This window comes from Acanthochromis polyacanthus, chromosome 7 (assembly GCF_021347895.1).
Source record: "Acanthochromis polyacanthus isolate Apoly-LR-REF ecotype Palm Island chromosome 7, KAUST_Apoly_ChrSc, whole genome shotgun sequence".
Lineage (NCBI taxonomy): Eukaryota > Metazoa > Chordata > Actinopteri > Pomacentridae > Acanthochromis > Acanthochromis polyacanthus.
In genome coordinates this window covers 3,873,268-3,892,872 of record NC_067119.1, presented here as the reverse complement: position 1 = coordinate 3,892,872, position 19,605 = coordinate 3,873,268, and the positions used below count along the sequence as shown (strand labels likewise).

Below are 19,605 nucleotides of genomic sequence, written 5' to 3'. Positions count from 1 at the left end.
TATAATATAATATAATATAATATAATATAATATAATATAATATAATATAATATAATATAATTTTGACTTTTTTCCCTTACGGTCAAATCGCTTTAGTTTGTCCCTCCAGGCTGCCGTACCAAAACAAGGAAGTGTCGACACCAGGATGGACATTTTAAAAAGATACACTCCAAACACATATAAAACGCGTATTTATAACTATGACTAGCTTCAAATTGTGTTATTAAACTTTCAGTAATAATATTGACGTCCAGGAACAGTTTGAATCAATTGTCTAAATGTATTTATTTCGATTTTTATGAAGCTAACCGCCTTAGCGAGGCAGCTAGCTAGCTCGTTAGCATCGGAGTTAATGAGGAGCTAATGAGGGATTTTGTTGTTAAAATGGTTCAGAACATGTTCCGGACCGGTTTCCTGGTTCGGGCCTCCCACACCCTACTGACCTGGGTCATAACCGTGGTTCTGTTTCTGCATAACACCGGTGAGTTCATTAAACTGGGTCAAATTAGCCTGCTAGCTGCTGGAGGGAGGCTAGTCATTGGGTAGTTCCAGCATGTGAAGTATGATAATTGCCGTTTTCTCTGTGTAAATACTTCCAAATTTGGATCTTTGGTTGCACAAAACTATGAAATTGTCACTTTTGAATCATTATTTTTTATTTATTCCAAATTAAACGGAGTAGGGAAAATAATCAGCAGGTTCATCAAGAAAGGTAAATCATCTTTAGCCTTACAAAGGATTGTTTTTATTGTCAAATAGTCTGCAGATTATTATCCCCCGCCTCCACGAAGTGGAAAAGGGGGATATAGGTTTGGCCTCCGTCCGTCCGACATGAAGGGGACAGCTTTTCTCGGAAACTATTACAGCAGGATTACGAAATGTAGTGTGTAGCTTCACACCATTGACACCTTGATCAAGTTCGAAAATGAGACCTGTACGATAATATTTAACAGAGTTATGGCCCTTGATCACTATTTTGGATATAGACTCATAGACATCACATGTGGCGGGGGATATTGATGACCATGTCATCTTGTTGTCTGGTGAATCAATTGGTTGTTTGGTTAATAATCTGTCAGAAACAGATGAAAAAACATCGATCTGTGTTTCCTGTGTCTTTTTTTTTAATTCTACAACCCAAATATATTCAGTTTTCTGTCATGGAAGAGGAAAAAAACACAAAATATTCACATTTAAGAAGCTACAGTCAGAGAATTTTTTTTTCTCAAACAAGAACTAAAACAGCACAGAAAAATCAAATGAAGGCATCACCTGTGAAACATTCACATGATCAGTGATAAAAATCAAACATGACTATAGCTGTAAATTTACTTTATCAGTTTCATAGTTGATTTAACGGACACTTAAACTGATGAAAAAATGATGATCAAACCCTAAAATTCCCAAACTTTTCACATTAAAGAAGCTGGAATCAGATATTTTTGACTTTTGTTTCCATTACAAGTTAATCAAACCAATTAATTGATTATTAAAGTCATAGAAAATGACTTTAAGTAATCAGTCAGTCATTGAAGCGTCTCTCTTTAGTGGTAGTTATGCATGAAATAGATCAGAATTACCTCCACTACAACAGTAGAATCCCATTAAGTCATAATCAAACTCCATGTGGCATTTTTCTCCATCTTTTACTTCTGGTACTTTTAGTTTTGCTGCTAATAGGATGTCGATCTTTACAGTGTTGTTTCTTGGTTTCAAAATGGTTTGTGTGCAGATCTGAGGAGGTGTGAGGAGCGAGGAGAGCTGCTGCTGCCGGCTCTCTTCTTCCTGCTGGTCGTCCTGTCGGTGTTGTTGTACTTCACAGTTTCATTAATGGATCCGGGCTTCGTTCTCACAGATACCGCCAAGGTAAAATCACTGAACAACACCAGATGGAACGCATACGGACGTCAGACACAAAACAACCAGATGATGAAAGGTTCTAGCAGTTCCTACGTTTACACAACATGATCAGCTCCACACACCGGACTTTGAAAGTTTCTGCTAGAAAAACACGATTGGAAGTGATCCTTCAGTTAAAATATGACATTTACAGTCATATACAAACCCAGAAAATCAACATATTCTCTCATCTAAGAGCCTTGAACCTGCAAATGTTTGAATTTTTATTGATTTCGTTGTAAAACTAGTTGTGGATTAAACTTCTGTCCTAATTAGTCGCAATCTTAAATTCTAAAAAGAGATAATGGGGACAATTCTTTCAATAGAACATCAGAAAATTGTGGAAAACTGCCGTCACAGAGTGTTAGAGACAAAGCTGGCGTCCTCAAAAATGTCATTTTGTCCATCCAGCAGTAAAAATCTTTCAAATAAAACATTTACAGTCATGTAAGACCAAGAAACCTATCATATTCTCTCATTTTGGAGCCTTGAACCTGCAAAAGTGGGGCGGCTGTGGATCAGGTGGTAGAGCGGGTCGTCCAATGATCAGAGGGTTGGCGGTTCAATTCCCGCTCTGACCTAGTCATGTGCTGTTGTGTCCTTGCCTCCAGTGCTGCTCTCACACTGGTGTATGAATGTGTGTGAATGTTGGTGGTGGTCGGAGGGGCCGTAGGAGCGGATTGGCAGTCAGTCTGCCCCAGGGCAGCTGTGGCTACAAATGTAGTTTACCACCACCAGAGTGAGAATGTGTGAGTGAATGAATAATGGATCCATTGTAAAGCGCTTTGAGTGTGTCTGAATAGAAAATCGCTATATAAATCTAATCCATCATCATCAAATACTAAATTCATTGTAGAATTTAGTATTTTATGTGTTAGCTTGATGACTGAGGATCAGCTACATCTTATTTCAAACATGAGAAATGAATGTTTTTAAGAAAGTTCAAAGGAAATCAAGAGTCAAATAAACTAAAAAAATAAAATCAGGAAAGTTTCTGCTAGAAGATCACGAAGAAGATAAAATGAGAAGCCTCAGTCATGATAAACATACATGTAAAGGTCACAGAGGTCATTAATCCAGACTTTATTCTTCATGTCTTCTGAAGGTGCTTTTGTCTGTTCAGATGTCAGCTTTGAAGTTAAACCTAAACCAGAAATGGTCAGAAAATGACAGACGGCATACGTCTGTGTCAGAACACAGACTGAAACGTGTCGTCTCATGTATTATGTAAAGGTCGCTCTGTGTGTGTGTGTGTGTGTGTGTGTGTGTGTGTGTGTGTGTGTGTGTGTGTGTGTGTGTGTGTGTGTGTGTGTGGTCAGGTGCTGGCTATACTTGTGGGGACCAAATGTCCCCACGACTGTAGGAAAACCGAAAACAATGTCACTTGTGGGGACCTCATTTCGGTCCTCACAAGTTTAAACAGTGTTTTCTTGGCCATGTTGTTGTTACTGAAAAAAGTAAAAGTGCAAAAAAGTTTCTTTAGGGTTCGCCATTGTTTTGGTCTGGGTTAAGGTTAGGGTTGGGTTAGGGTAAGGGTTAGGGGTTAGATATGAATGGGAGTCAATGGTATGTCCCCACGGGGATATAAGAACCAGACATAAGTGTGTGTGTGTGTGTGAGATTTATCTACACGTGTGACCCACATACGTCTTTGTGACGCAGGGCGTTCATGGTTCGAGTGAAGAGACGGAGTCGATGATTCCCGAGTCGTCGACCCCTCGGCTGCGACGCTGTGGATTCTGTCTGCTGCAGGTAAACCAGCTGCTGCCGGCTGCAGCGTCTTCACACGCATGTGAATTCTGACACGTGTCCATGGTGAACACGTACGCCTGTGTGTCCGGCACGGGTTCTGTTTGCCGTCCGGCTCACATTGAATTTTTTTATTTACTTTTTTCACTCGGTGTGTTTGTTTTTATTACAGCTTGTGACGGTATTTTTGATGAACGTTTTACAACCAGACGACGCGTGCTGGAACATCTTGTCACCCTGTTGCAAAATGATTCCAATCAAGTCATAAAGAAACAAAAAATTCTAGTATTTCTACGCACTCCTACTGCTCTCTTCCCAGTAGTATTTTATAATTTTAGGACTCAAAGTCGGTTACATCTTTTGGTTTTGGAAGCAGAAGTCGCCTCTTTGAGGAGGGTGCAGGTCTTCAAAACTGTTTATTCCCATTAAAATGAATAAAAATATTTAAATTAAATGTGTAAACACTTGTCAGAAGGCCTTGATATTTAATTTAGCTGATTTGACTTTTATTTTCCTTAAAATTGTCTTTTCAGACAGACCTAGAGGAGCCTTAATGCTAACTTTTATCATCAGATTTTTCTTTTAAAAAGAAATGAAATCTTTTAGATTAAATTTGGATGAAGTGAAACCTGTACTGTAAAAGTGATTTTGTTTTAGTCGCTTCTTCATACGTACCTCATTCAGAAGGGATTTTAATTGAGCTTATTTGAGTATTATTTTCCTTTCACCAGCCTTTTAATACCGCTCAGGGAAGGATTTCTGTTAAAATTCTCTTTTACGATGCAACTTTATGTTAACTTTTTAAATAAATTAAATCTTTCAGACTAAATTTGGATAAATGGGACCTCTGAAGGTTAAGATAAGATAAGATAAGATAGACTTTATTAATCTCACAAAGGAGAAATTTAACATTACAGGGCTCTTAGAAACAAAAAACAGAGGAGTGCAAAAGTCACGAAAGTGCAAGAACAAGATAATAAATATTGCACATAATAACAACTACACAGTAGTGTTCTACAGTCTGATGGCAGTGGGGATGAAGGAGCTGCGGTAGCGCTCCTTCTTGCACTGAGGGTGTCTGAGTCTTGTGCTAAAGGAGCTGCTCAGCTCCACTACAGTCCGGTGCAGTGGGTGGGAGCTGTTGTCCATGATGGATGAGAGCTTGGTCAACATCCTCCTCTCACCCACATCCATCACAGAGTCCAGTGGGCAGCCCAGGACAGAGCTGGCCCTCTTGGTCAGCTTGTTCAGTCTCTTCATGTCCCGCTCTGACTCCAGGATGCTGTGGTGGCAGTTTTTCCTCATTTTTTGATGTTTTGTTGACAAGATTTGTCTTTTTAGTGGCTTCTCCAAACGTGCTTTCATCAGAGAAACTTTTCTGATTGATAATTTTATTGCCAAGCAAGTTTCCACGTACAGAAATAATTTTTTTTAAGATCGTTCAAAGGAGATAAAACACAAATTATAGATTCAGTAACATCAGGAAAGGATCTCCAATAAATGTATGCTTTAAGACCATAGACTGTATATATAGTGGACGTAGCATCTGGCTCCAGAATTGAAGCCCACCCGGAAGTGTCAAAAACTTGCAATATCCTGCCGTCCACTAGGGTTGGCTCCAAAAAGCTTTTTCTCCATAGACCCCAATTCATTTTTGGAAAAAATAAAATTTGATAGACTGATGTTCTACAGCTCAGGATTTTTTTCTGTTAGTTTTCATGGTCAAAATGAGAGATCAGGTGGCCGATCTTAAAATAAATCCATACTGAATTTTAAATAAATCGTTAAAGTTGGTGGAGCCAGGGGGCGTGGCTATACTTGATAGACAGCAACAGAAGCCTCTGCGGTAAAATGTGGGCGGGATAAGAGAGTCCTCAGCCAATCCTGCCCCTAGTTGCTCTCCGGTCCAGCCTGTTTGATGACGCTTTTTACGTCACTGGCTCCAAAAAATCCAAAACGGCGACCAGGAAGTAGCAAAATCCGGGCTTCATTTTCTCGGCGTTGAAACCAACGGGTGACGTCACGGTTAGTTTACACCTGTTTAAGACACGACTTGATAAACTGGAAAACTGTGAAAAACATTACTGCATCCTAGAACTTGATGTCCTAAAAAACAGTCTTGTTTATCATAACAGTTCAAAACACTAAAATTAAACATTTACAGTCACATGAGACCAAGAAGAGCAACATATTCTCTCATTCTGGAGCCCTGAACTTGCAGTTCTACTTTTTTTTATTGAATTTTGTTATAAAACTAGTTGCAGATTAAACTTCTTGCTTGGTCCGTCCATAGATCCAAACTTTGGAGGATTTCTGAAAGGAGAAAGCAGCAAATGGTCACATTTGAGAAACTAGAACCATGAAATGTTTGTCATTTTAGATAAAAAAAAATGAAGAAGTTTTCATTTGGTTTTCTGTTGAACAAAACACGACGTCATCTGGACTCTGGGAAACACTGATTGTTGTTTTTTTTTTACCATTTTTGTGATGTTTTAGAGACAAAACAGCTAATTAATTACTTGAGAAACAATAATTAACAATGAATATATATATTAGTTGCCACCATAGAAATGGGGAGGGGCCAACTATAGCTAAAACTTAATTGAAAGAGTTCTTAGTTTTTAATCCATCCATCATGTTGTCCTGCTTATCGGTCTTCTATTAGTGAATCTAAGGTGACGTCCCCAAAAGTCTCATCTGGTCCAATCATCTGTCCGAAACCTTAAAATAAGAGCATGAAAAACAACATGTTCTCTCATTTTGGAGCCTTGAACCTGCAGAAATTCTATTTTTTTAATTGATCTGAAGACAAAAGTAGTTGCAGATTAAAGCGGTAGGATTTCAAATGCAGCTCTGGTGTTGATTAGTTCTGTCTGTGTGTGTTTGGAGCAGCAACCAATGAGAGCGAAGCACTGCCAGACGTGCAAACGCTGCGTCCGCCGCTTCGACCATCACTGCCCGTGGATGGAGAACTGTGTGGGTGAGAGGAACCACCGCTGGTTCGTCGTCTACCTGCTGGTGCAGCTGCTGGTGCTGCTCTGGGCTCTGCACGTCGGCCTGTAGGTCCACTAAACATCTGCAGACCTTCACACCACAGCTGTCCTTATCTCCAGCAGCAGTGAGTCAGTAAAACGTTATCAGCTGCACTCCGTTCTGCAGCAGGAATTAGGTAACGCACGAGTTTTGGAGAGCAGCAGCAGAGAATCGATTGTTTACGTCAGACGTGTCAAAGTCATTTCAGTTCAGGACCACACTCAGTGCAGTTTGATGTCCAGTGACCAGTAAAATCACAGCATAAAAACCCGTAAATAACCACAACTCCACATGTTCCCTTTGTTTTAGTGCAAAACGTTCATTCTGAAAGTGTTCACATTTAAGGAATTATCTTTTTAATAAACGTCACAAACAAACTGAAATTTCTTAAGAAAAATTTCAGCAACATTCAGCCTCAGTTTGTCATTTATACATTACAACTTCCAGATAATAGAGTTTCTACAAAGGAACACAACATTTAGTCACATGATGTAGTGTTTTACTTCATGATCAAAGCGACAAAAAAGACAAAAAACTACAAAAACAAAATAAAATTGTCAGGGAGAAACTCCGTTAAGAGCTCTCACGTAACATAAGAAGATCTTCACCAAATCAGAAAAACACGGAGACAGTAATTTTACTTGCGAGGGTAACACAGCACAGTGTAACACGTTAGTGCGAGCTACAAAGACTGCTCCCATACAAGGTTTATTTTATACACGAGCAGAAATGAAGACATGGCATAAGATAAGAAATAGCTCGAGTTACACAAGGGGGTGTGCTAAGCTGAAAGAGTGGAAATATACTGGGATGTGGAGACGAGGGAGAGAGAGAGAGAGAGAGGGAGAGATATGTGCAGGTAGAAGTGAGTGAGTGGTATTCTATAAAAATAGTCATGTAAAACACTATGCACACACAGTTAATGCTCGGAGGCTCGATTATGATAAATGTATTTACAAATTCAACTCTAACAAAAATATTACAAAGAGGAGACACAAAATGACAACAAGTGAGACAAACGACACAAAACAAAACAAACAAGATGCAAAAAAGTTTCAAAGCGACAAAAAACATGGATAAACGACAAAAACAAGATGAAAAAAGCAAGAAACAAAATGACAATCAACAAAAGTCAGATAAAAAAAGGCAAAAAACAACAAAAACGAGACGAAATATTACAAAAATGAGACACAAAATGACAGAACAATCTAGTATTTTACTTTATGATCAGAACAAGTTGTCATGGTTTAGAAATAATTTTAAATTTATAGTTTTACGAATTTACAGTCTGCAGTTATTGTCTTCTCCGTTGTTTTTACACTTTGAGAGCCGGATTGGACCCTCTGGAGGACCGGTTTTGGCCCACGGGCCTCATGTTGGACACCCCTGCTTTACATTGTGTAACAATGAGCTTCATTGTGTTGCTCAAGTCCACTGTCAAAGTTCAGAGGATCCTCCTTTCATGTGTTGGTTGTGAATCAGAGGTTCAGTTTTCATGTGTTTCTTCATAGTTAAACCTCACAGAGTCGAACTGAAGATGTTGCAACGGAGCTGAAAGTCACTGGAGGCTGACTGGGATCCACACAAACTGTAAAATGAAGACAACCAAACAATTTCTGAAGCAACGGAACAAGGAGAGAACAGTACAGCACGCGTTGTGACTTTAAAACAAACAGCAGAATCTTTAAGTCCATGTTTTGTTGCATTAGAAGAAAAAAAACAAACAACAAAGACTTCATCTGTTTGGAGCGACTTTAAGTGTTCAGCAGCATTTTAACTCGTGACAAGAGAGATTAAAGCTGAAATATGATAAAAAACAGTTCATTCTGAGATATCTGGAGTCTCTGAAAGCTGCAACAAATCGGTGAAAACAGCTGCAAGTGTCAGCAAACAGCCGATAACGTGACCTCAAATCATTTCTATCGAGTCTGAGATAACTTTAACACCCAAAACCAGACGTACACGCAGTAATAATCCAACAGTCAGTGTGCACATGCACTGGACTGACTGTAAGAAGTGTGGGAGTGTGTATTATCAGCAGATGTTCAAGATTAAAGGACTCTGAAAAAGCAATAAAGATTTCCTGTTCATTCATTAACGGCAGATGTATGTCATTGAGGAGAGGCTTTTCCTTCCGTTTTTTTCCAGTGAAAGCTGTTCATAAAAGCATAAAAGCAAAAAGACATCTAGGATTTGTCCGGTTCTGTTCAGTTTTATCCATGTAGCTCAAAGCGCTTAGCATAGGAAGCTACAGACCTTATGAACTTAACAAACAGAGAAAACCCAACAATCCAAAGACGCCGTAGGGTTCCTGATGAGCAACGGTGGGAAGAAACGAAAAAAAAAGATCCGATAAAAACCTCTGACAGAACCAGGCTCAGGGAAGGCCGATACCTGCCTCAGCGGGTTGAAAACTGGAGTTTATTTATGGAGCTTTTGCTTCGTTTTATGTCAACTTTAACTATTATAGAGCAACTTTAAATCCTCTAGACCAACTTTAAATAACATAGAGCAACTTTACCTATTGTAGAGCAACTTTAACTAATATAGAGCAACTTTAAATCCTCTAGACCAACTTTAAATAACATAGAGCAACTTTAACTATTGTAGAGCAACTTTAACTAATATAGAGCAACTTTAACTAATAAAGAGCAACTTTACCTATTGTAGAGCAACTTTAACTAATATAGAGCAACTTTAAATCCTCTAGAGCAACTTTAACTAATAAAGAGCAACTTTAACTATTGTAGAGCAACTTTAAATAACATAGAACAACTTTACCTAATATAGAGCAACTTTAACTAATGTAGAGCAACTTTACTTAATATAGAGCAACTTTACCTATTGTAGAGCAACTTTAACTAATATCGAGCAACTTTAAATCCTCTAGAGCAACTTTAACTAATAAAGAGCAACTTTACCGAATATAGAGCAACTTTAAATCCTTTTGAGCAACTTTAAATCCTGTAGAGCAACTTTAAATAACATAGAGCAACTTTAACTAGTATAGAGCAACTTTACTTAATATAGAGCAACTTTACCTATTGTAGAGCAACTTTAACTAATATCGAGCAACTTTAAATCCTCTAGAGCAACTTTAACTAATAAAGAGCAACTTTAACTATTGTAGAGCAACTTTAAATCCTTTTGAGCAACTTTAAATCCTGTAGAGCAACTTTAAATAACATAGAGCAACTTTACCTATTGTAGAGCAACTTTAACTAATGTAGAGCAACTTTAACTAATGTAGAGCAACTTTACTTAATATAGAGCAACTTTACCTATTGTAGAGCAACTTTAACTAATATCGAGCAACTTTAAATCCTCTAGAGCAACTTTAACTAATAAAGAGCAACTTTACCGAATATAGAGCAACTTTAAATCCTTTTGAGCAACTTTAAATCCTGTAGAGCAACTTTAAATAACATAGAGCAACTTTAACTAGTATAGAGCAACTTTACTTAATATAGAGCAACTTTACCTATTGTAGAGCAACTTTAACTAATATCGAGCAACTTTAAATCCTCTAGAGCAACTTTAACTAATAAAGAGCAACTTTAACTATTGTAGAGCAACTTTAAATCCTTTTGAGCAACTTTAAATCCTGTAGAGCAACTTTAAATAACATAGAGCAACTTTACCTATTGTAGAGCAACTTTAAATAACATAGAACAACTTTACCTAATATAGAGCAACTTTAACTAATGTAGAGCAACTTTAACTAATGTAGAGCAACTTTACTTAATATAGAGCAACTTTACCTATTGTAGAGCAACTTTAACTAATATCGAGCAACTTTAAATCCTCTAGAGCAACTTTAACTAATAAAGAGCAACTTTACTGAATATAAAGCAACTTTAACTATTGTAGAGCAACTTTAAATCCTTTTGAGCAACTTTAAATAGTATAGAGCAACTTTAACTAATGCAGAGCAACTTTAACTCATTTTAGACCAAATTTAACTAAAATAGAGCAATTTTAATTAATATAGAGCAACTTTAACTAATGCAGAGCAACTTTAATTCATTTACTTTATAGCAGGAAATCCATAAGTAAAAGAAGTTGCTATAAAACCGTTTATAGCTCATTTCCTGTTGCCTGAAACAACTGATTTAAAGGGATAGTTCACCCCAGAAATCACATTTTCCCATTTCTCTTCAGTTCTGTTTATCCATCTAGAGTGTTTTTGTGTAAATTACAGAGTTTAAAAGACGTCTTCCTTCTATAGCGGAACTAGATTGGACTCTGTTTTGGTGCTCAAAGTGATAAAACACGTGTCTACAGTCCAAAACAATCCTTTAAACTAGACATACCATCCTCTTACATGTCTAAATCCATGGTTAGTCCAGTTTTAAAGCATTGAACCTGGACAGAGTCAGGGCAGCAACAGATGCAATGAAGGCAAACAAATGCTTGTTGCTGTATAAAGAGCGATTCAGTAATGTTTAATGCAGTTATGTAAGGTGTTTGTTTGACCTGATTTGCTGTCGTTTCAGCTCAGGTATCTCCAACGGCATCACCTGGGAGCTGTGGTTCAGAGGGAACGGGTTCCTGCTGGCGGCGCTGGCCGTGGTCGGGGTTTTCTCCGTGGTGGTGGTGCTGCTGCTGGGCTGCCATCTCTACCTGGTGTCCGTCAACTGCACCACCTGGGAGTTCATGTCGCGCCACCGCATCTCCTACCTGAAGACCTTCAGGGACGAGGAGAACCCCTTCGACCGAGGAGTTTTCTGCAACCTTTGGGACTTCTTCTGCATCTGCAGGACGGTGGTTTGGGAGCAGGTTTACCAGAGGAACTCCCCGAACCCCGTCTGACCTCAGAACATTGTTTTATGTTAACATCCAGGGCAGACAGTGATTGAAAGGTGGTCGACCAGTAGAGCTACCAAACAATGAAGCACCTTCATTTAGATTTTCGTTATTTAGAACCCAGACACTTGATCATTTCTGACCTGAGAAGTTTTTTCTTACCTTGAAACCCATTTCAAGAATTCAAAATCTCCACAACTACATCACATATAAAAAATATTCTCCTCCTTCTTGGAAGTTTCCCCCTTTTATTGCTCTTCAACATCAAATTACTGTCAATTTATTTAGATTTATTCACAAGAATTTACCAAAAAACACTCTTTCATGTCAAAATGCAGACAGATTTCTACAAAGTCATGTCAATTAATTCCAAATACACAAAATTAAAAAAGAAATAGCAGAAGTATTTTGTAGATGCATCTTTGTGTCCACTTCCATCATTGATCCTGTTGGTCTCAATCAGTCTGAACATCTGGACGCTACAGTTTTACCTCATTCTTCTTGTAAAACTGTTAAGGTCCAGACACTAATCTTCAGTTGGATTTAGGTCTGGACTCTCTCCAGAACTTCCACCTTGTTGTCTTTCAGCCATTTTTGAGGATCTTTGTCTGTTTGCTTCGACTCATCGTCTGGATGGAAAACTGATCTTCTCAGTTCTTTGCTGCATTCATTTACCCTCTACCTTTACAAGCCTTCCAGGACCTGCTGCTGAGGAACACCATGATGCTGCCACCACCATGCTTCACAGTGGAGATGCTGTGTTTGTAATGATGCCCAGTGTTTGGTGTTCTCCAAACATATCATCCAGTCTGATGGACATAAAGCTCCATCCTGGTCTCCTCAGACCAAAGAACCTTCTTCCAGGTGTCTTCAGAGTCTCCACATGTCTTCTGGTGGACTCTAGTCCAGATTTAATTGGAGGTTTTTCCATCAGAGTCTTTCTCTTTGTCTCCATAAAGCTTTGACTGGTGAAGAACAGACAACAGCTGTTGGATGAACAGTCTCTAACATCTCAGCTGATAAAGGTGTCTTGGTGGCCCCCTTACTAGTCTCTTTCTTCTCGGTCTCTCAGGTCTTGAGGACGTCCTGCTTTAGTCACATTTATTCATGTTCCATCTTCCTTCCATTTCTTAATGATGGATTTAACTGGACTCCTGGAGATCTTCAGGAACTTGGAAATGTTCTTGTATCATCCTGACTGATGCTTTTCAAAAACCTTTTCTCAGAGTTTCTTGGAATTTTTTAGTCTTCAGGGTGTAGTTCTACTGATTCACCTGTGACTGGACCTTCCAGATACAGGAGTCTGTATCCTACAGTCATTAAAACTGATTCATTTCATCAGATAATCTTTATTTCACTTCTCGTTCCAACTGGCTGCACACGTGTTGAATTAGTCACCTTAGAGAATGTGGACGTTCATGCAGTCACGTATTTTACATGCAATATTTTCAATTAACTGACATGACTTTGGAGAAATCTGCTCTCGCTTTGGAAAGAGAGCAGTAGATTTTGTAAATTCTTGTCAAAAAAGCCGCGATTTGCTGTTGACAAGCAGCAAAAGAGAGAAAACGACCGTAGAGCGGTGAATGCTTTTTATCGACACTGTAGCTCCCACAGCCATAAAACGTAGTGAGGACAAAGATAAACGCTGTTTGACATGTCACAGAGATAAGAAGTCATGACAGTGTTTGACTTAAATATGTCAGCGTGCTCCAGATGGATTGGACAAGCCTTTAAGGAGTCCTACCAACTCTAGTGTTCCTTTAGCGCCACCTTGAGGTTCATGTTTGGAGTTCTGAGTGAGGAATTCCAGCCATATTGGGAGTGGATTTTTCTGTCTGTCAGGATGAATTTTAACAACTTTGGTGCTCCCTTACCTTCTTCTGTCAGATCCTGCAAACTAACTACATTCCCAACAGCTTCAACTGAGTGCGAAATGGCAATTTGTAGTGTTTTAAATGGAGATATAAACAAGGCAAATGCAGACTAAATGTCTAAATAATCAACTCACGAAGTTTACATTTATCTGAGAGCACAAATACCCAAGTACTAGTTGTTGATTTAACTCCTAAAAACTCAGATTTAGCTTTTTTTTATTGTAGAACTGATTCTGAAGAGGATAATAGTTCTTGGCTTTGGTACACTGCAGTTCAAACATGGAAATGCATAAAGCTAACAGATTTTTTTTTAAATTCTTTGGTGTCTCATATAAAAACCACCACATTGACATCTTAAGGTAAAAACAAAAAAAAGTAGATTTTGTTTTTCCTGTCCTACTCAACAACTCGCATAGAAAACTTTTTTTTTTTAAAGTTTCAATCTAAAAACAATGTTTACATGAAAAGAATCTTTGTTTTTTCGCCTCAAAATGGGCTTTTTGGAGGCAATTTGACCGAAATCCACACGTATTCTTGCGATTTCTGTCAATTTAGTGAACAAAAAGGCCATTATTTGAAGCCCCATTCAACAAAATTGTTTAAGATACATCAAACTGTTATTTTTATTCTGAATTCCTCTCATTTTGACAATTTTTTAAAAACTTTGCTGCAGGAAAAATTGCAAAAAATCTGATAATCTGCTCTCAGTTTTGGCTCTTAACAGTTCGACACTTGATTCTTTGGATGAAAAATTGAGGTTTTGCAACCGACGTGTGGTTAATTTTTGGTAAAATCCAACTTTTTTTTGGGTTCCTGAATCTCTAATTTACCTCTCTGGACTAGGAGTTGCCCACAAAACTGAACTCTGCATTTAAAGAAGTCTGTATTTTCAGGAAGCACTGTTTTTTACTCAGGTCTGTGAATGTTTAACACTAACTGCCTTTAAACCCGTTGACGTCTTGTGCCTTTACCTGATGTCAGTCCTTGTTTTCACTGTGTGTTAATGTTCACGCTGAGAGCCAAATATTTTACAAACGTGTTGTTTTTTTACCGTATATGTTCTGTTTGTATTTATTGACAACAAGAGTACATTAAAACACGGATGATGATATGCATGTTGTTACAGAGTACACCTGTACACGCCGACATTCCTCGTCAGATACATACATTTATGCATACAGTACTGACACAGAAGTAACATGTAATATTCAGCAGCGTTAGCTTAAAGTGCTGCAAACAGCTAAACCAGCTGACTGTCCCGGGTTCAGTGATTCGGTGTCTTCAGCTGCGAACGTTTTGGCCTCTCAGGAGATTTCAAGATGTGAAACATCAGTTCTGTTTGTTGAAAGAGCAACTTAACACCCCGTTAGAACCTAAATATGCCACTTTTACTCGTTAAAAAACAAAAAATAACCTAAAAATCTTTAAAGATGACACTGGAGAGAACTCAGTCACAGATATGTAAGAGAAAAATGGGTGTAAGTGACATTTCCAGGCTGTCAGAGTGAGTACACCCCCCGTCAAAAGTTTTAGGACGCTTTCTCATTCAAATGAATGAGAAAGCGTCCTAAAACTTTTGACGGGGGTGTAGATGCATCAGTATTTGTTTTGCAAATACAGGGTGACACAAAAAATGGGAACTTTTTAGCAATCCAATGAAACCAAGTTTGATGGAAGAAAAATATTTCATTCATAGTAATTGAAACCTTAGAACATGCCATTTAGGAAACAATGATGGAATTTTCATTTTTTTAAAAATTACTTCCTGTAGATGGCGCCCTTCTGTACGAATGCATTGAGATTCCTCATTGACCGCTGTAACATCTCAGCTGGAATACTGTGAATTTCATCCTGAATTCTCTGCTTTAACTCATCCAGAGTTCTTGGTCGAGTCGTGCACACTTTACCCTTGAGACAGCCCCAGGTAGATTTCAAGAAAATATTCCGTCACTCTTGGTTTTATTGGATTGTTAAAAAGTTCCCGTTTTTTTGTGTCACCCTGTATAAAGCTTTCATGGACTAAATATTGATAATGCAAATAGTAATAGATAAAGAGACTGCAGATGTGTAATAATTCGGGATGTTGGGAGTTGATTAAGGCAGTTTTTAACTAAATGGTATGAGCAAACACCGCAGCCCACTCCTTTGTTTACGTCTTTTGTCGGACATTTTGTAAAACAGAGTCAGTAATTGATCATACAAATTCAAAATACTTCATATTAGTCATGTGTTCGGCACCAAAACAACCATTATATACGCCATCTTAAAGAATTTTGGCTTGATTTCCATGTGTGTTTTCTCGCTGGAGGTCACTCAGCATCGCAGAAGTCTTTGTCATGGTGCCCCGTTACTAGCTAAACAGCCAAATTGTTTTCTCGTTGCCAGTTTGAAACTTTCCGCCTCTTCTGGTCACAAAAGTATCAAATAACCAGGTGCTACATCTGATCTACAACACTTGACTTGTATATAAGTATATTAAAAGTGAGGTTACATGGCATTACTTTGATTAGTAATAGTTTGCTGTTGGGCATTTTGTTTTACTTGACGTGCAGAAACATTACTCAGCATTTGTTCCCTGAAGGCCATTAAGCATCACAGAAGTCTTTGTCATGGTGCCCCTTTACGAGCTAAACCTCCACATTGTTTTCCAAATGAAACTTCCCGCCGCTTCTGGTCACAAAAGTATCAACCAGGTACTAAAACTAATCCACAATACCTGATGCGTAGAGCAGTATAATAAAAGTGATGCTAAATGACATTACCTTGATTAGTAATAGATAAAGAGGCTGCTCGACCTGTCCAGGGTGTCCCCTGCCTTCACCCGAGTCAGCTGGGATAGACTCCAGCACCCCCCGCGACCCTAATGAGGATAAAGCGGTGTACAGAGAATGGATGGATGGATGGAGGCTGCAGATGTGTCTAATAGCTCGGGTTGTCGAGAGTTGATTGAGGCAGTTTTTAACTAAACGGCATCAGCATCTTCAGCACAATCCTTTGTTTAGGTCTGCTGTCGGACATTTTTTTTTATTTACTTGACGTACGGAAACGTCAATCAATAATTGAACCTATAAATTCAGGATTCTTTTTATTGGTTATATTGACCATCAAAACAACCATTACATATGCCATCTTAAATAATTTTTGCCTTGATTTGAGTATATTTGCTCGCTGGAGGTCATTAAGCATCAAAGAAGTCTCTGTCATGGTGCGCCTTTACGAGCTAAATTTCCCGCCTCTTCTGGTCACAACAGTACCAAACCGTATGAGGCTACTACAGCTAATCTATAATACTTGATGTGTGTATGAGTATAATAAAAGTGACGTTACATGAAAATACCTTGATTCAAATGCAGATCGAGTGTGAAGTTACTCTTTAAAATCCTCTATTTTATTTTAATCGATGCTTTCCACCCTTAGTCTGAAAGCATCGATGAGAAGCTGCGAGGAAAAACTCCCTCATCGCCCCGATATCACTCTGTATCACAGAATATGATTGGCTAAATTCAAAATATTTTCTCGCTATTATGGCTATATTAGATTATCTATGGCTTCTAGCGATTACAGGATCTCTAGTGCACAAGTTCACCACGGTGCCATGCACTTCTACAGCCGGAACAGAACGCTGTTGGTCGAGGCGACGCTGATGAATATTATGTAGATCTAACGTCTTCTTATAAAACAGAAACTGGGTTATTTTGCTCCGTTGATTGGTCAAGGCAGTGGGCGAAGCCTGTCACAGTGATGCATAGAAACGGCAGCACAAACTGTCCCTCTGAACATTTAAATAATGTATTCATATTAATAATATCTGTATATATATGTATATATATGCAAAGGCCACAAAGCAAGCTGAGTCTGCAACGCACAGGACGCTTGAAGAGGACGTGACGTGGTGTTAGCTGCATGTTACATTTAGTAAAGTGGGTTTTCTACAAAAGTATTCCATGTTTCCAAGACAAACACAATTAAATCATGTCGCAAAACTGAGTCAAACAAGTTTATACTCAAATAACTCTTTGAGAAGTAATGATAAAGAAGATGGTGGATAGCATTTCCACACACTTTATTAGCTTTATTTTAATATTAGAGAACTGTGTTGGTCAAACTTAATATATTATTGTTGAGTGAACATAATTTCATTTAGGTCTGCAGCTAACGAAGCCTCGACTAATCGTCTGAGCACGATACGTCATCAAAAGCGGAAGTGAGCGCGCAATGCAACAGAAATCACCGTCCGACCGGAGCACGGAACACGGATGGACGTCGGCGCTGCATCGTGCATATATTATGTATGCACGATGCAGCGTGGACATCCGCGATCTATCGTAAGCGCAGATGTCAGCATTTACTATACAGCTGTATCTCAACGCGGATGTCCACGCTGCATCGTGCATACATAATACATGCACGATGCAGCGCCGATGTCCGTCCGTGTTCCGCGCTCCGGTCGGACGGTGATTTCTGTTGCATTTCGCGCTCACTTCCGCTTTTGATGACGTATCGTGCTCAGACGATTACTAGAGGCTTCATTAGCTGCAGCCCTAATTTCATTCATCACTGATTCAACTTATTTCCAGTCATTTAATTTAATTAAGCTGAGCCAGCCCAAGTAAATCGGGCTACTTTAAACTCAAAATTAAATAGCGTTCTTTTAGCATGAAGCAATTCTGTTGGTCAAACTCAATGTCTTTGTGTTGAGTCAAGGTAATTTATTTTGGTCGATTCAACTTATTTCCAAGGTTTGAGTCCAACTTAATTCAATCAGGTTGAGCCAACTCATTTTACAGAACTGAAAAGTAAGTTGGACCAACAGAATTAATTCTTAAAGTTAAAAAAAAAAAAAAAAATTAATTTATGGGAATAATTTCCATGGTTTTTAAAGTAAATTATTCCTTTTGGATATAAATTATCCCCGACACCTCAGACAGGTAAGCTGTTCAAAATGTCCCACGAGACTATTGTTTTATCACTTTATTGTAAACCCCATTATATTTCACCCGTACATAGCAAACTAACTGGCGTTGGAGCATTAAAATAAATTGTAAAGAGGATTTAAAGATGTGAAAGGAAGACGTAACAATGTCCGAAACTCTTCAAGCGTACTGCGTCCACCTGACGTTTTGTTTGTACAACATTTCACCAGACCAAACCTCATAAATAAACTCTATTAGCAGGAGGAAGAGCTGAATTACTGCTGCAGAGTTTGAGCTTATAAAGGGCTACAATCACTTTCTTTGCTCTGGTAGAAACAAAAAAGTCGCTGCCTGGTTATTAAATTGGCTGCTGAACAGTCGAGATCGCAGTGTTTGAAAATGAAGGTGGTCGTTTGGTTTCATGAAGACCAGGGCGGGAAACTTCCCTTTGAAGAGGTTTCATTTCCTCCAGAGGATAAAGTGTTGGGGCTTCAGATTCAACACCACCTTCCACAACCCTGAGCTCACGAAATAATCCATTAAAACAGCTCTAGACTAAAAATACCCCTCAGTGTTCTTGCATCTCCGACTAAACACCACTGACCGATTATTCACTTGTAAATATTGCTATCTAGGAACTATAAATGAACTATTTGGGTTATTTTGGTTGCCATTTGGGGGTTCTTTGCACATACATGAGATCATTTCCCGCCCTGGTCCTCTCCGTTAGTATTTCACCCGTGCAGGGCGCAGAAGTCGAAGTCGGCGAAGGCTTCCTGCTGCTCGGCCGACAGGCTGAAAGGTTTGGATGGCGGCGACAGAACCGGCTGCAGTCGAGTGAACTCGCTGTCAAAGTTCCCGACGTCGGTGGAGTCTTTGATGGACGGCAGGAACGGCGGCTTCACCTTCTTGGCCAGAAGAGCCTCGAAGTCGATGGTCTGCAAAGGAGTTCAAGTTATTTATCAGTAATATCTGCACTTTATTGTAGATTCGAGGACAAAACAATCATTAAAATGGCATTAAGTCATGTAGAAGGTTGATGAAGACACATCCAGCATGGTGAAACATCTTTCTACTGATGATGAACAGAGTAGAGAGGAAAAGTCTGGAGAGGCTGGAAAACATGGAAATAGCTAAATATCTGTAATAAGTGGAGACAAAATGAACACAAAGAGACACAAAACAACAAAAAGGAGACACAAAGTGAACACAAAGAGATAAAACTGTCCCAGGACGCATTAATTGACCAAAATGAGACACAAAAACGAGACAATAAATGATCAAAACAAGACCTAAAATGACAAAGACAGAGATGACAAGAGTAAAAT

General features: G+C 38.8%; 2 protein-coding genes and 1 long non-coding RNA gene across 4 annotated transcripts in view; 1 reads left to right on the top strand and 2 right to left on the bottom strand.

Annotated features, from left to right (window-relative positions):
* Nucleotides 1-108: 108 nt before the first annotated feature.
* zdhhc12a (zinc finger DHHC-type palmitoyltransferase 12a) lies at nt 109-14,475 on the top strand. 2 transcript variants are annotated; one of them, XM_051950564.1, is made up of 5 exons: nt 109-481; nt 1,733-1,866; nt 3,562-3,651; nt 6,541-6,707; nt 11,178-14,475. In XM_051950564.1, exons 1-5 carry the CDS (start codon nt 364-366, stop codon nt 11,491-11,493), a joined length of 825 nt encoding a protein of 274 aa, XP_051806524.1. In that variant the 5' UTR covers nt 109-363; the 3' UTR covers nt 11,494-14,475. The 2 variants fall into 2 exon arrangements, with proteins under 2 accessions (XP_051806524.1, XP_051806525.1); XM_051950565.1 differs by lacking the exon at nt 6,541-6,707.
* On the bottom strand, nt 9,084-10,433 carry LOC127534703 (uncharacterized). Its single transcript, XR_007942964.1, has 7 exons — nt 10,323-10,433; nt 10,143-10,242; nt 9,943-9,982; nt 9,703-9,742; nt 9,463-9,542; nt 9,343-9,402; nt 9,084-9,202 (listed from the first exon to the last, which is right to left on the bottom strand). It is a non-coding gene; the product is annotated as an uncharacterized LOC127534703 (long non-coding RNA).
* Nucleotides 14,404-19,605, bottom strand: part of LOC110962317 (serine/threonine-protein kinase N2-like) — a 28,524-nt gene continuing 23,322 nt past the window's right edge. The window contains exon 20 of the mRNA XM_051950563.1: nt 14,404-19,215. Within this exon, the coding sequence (XP_051806523.1) occupies nt 19,012-19,215 (204 nt within the window). The 3' untranslated portion in view covers nt 14,404-19,011. The remainder of the gene's footprint in view (nt 19,216-19,605) is intronic.

What these genes read in the sequence shown, in the direction of transcription:
- zdhhc12a (XM_051950564.1), top strand. Translation starts at nt 364, where the DNA reads ATGAGGGATTTTGTTGTTAAAATGGTTCAGAACATGTTCCGGACCGGT. An exon ending in TTCTCACAGATACCGCCAAG is followed by an intron (nt 1,867 to 3,561) that starts GTAAAATCACTG and finishes TTTGTGACGCAG; the next exon opens with GGCGTTCATGGTTCGAGTGA. An exon ending in TGGGCTCTGCACGTCGGCCT is followed by an intron (nt 6,708 to 11,177) that starts GTAGGTCCACTA and finishes CTGTCGTTTCAG; the next exon opens with CTCAGGTATCTCCAACGGCA.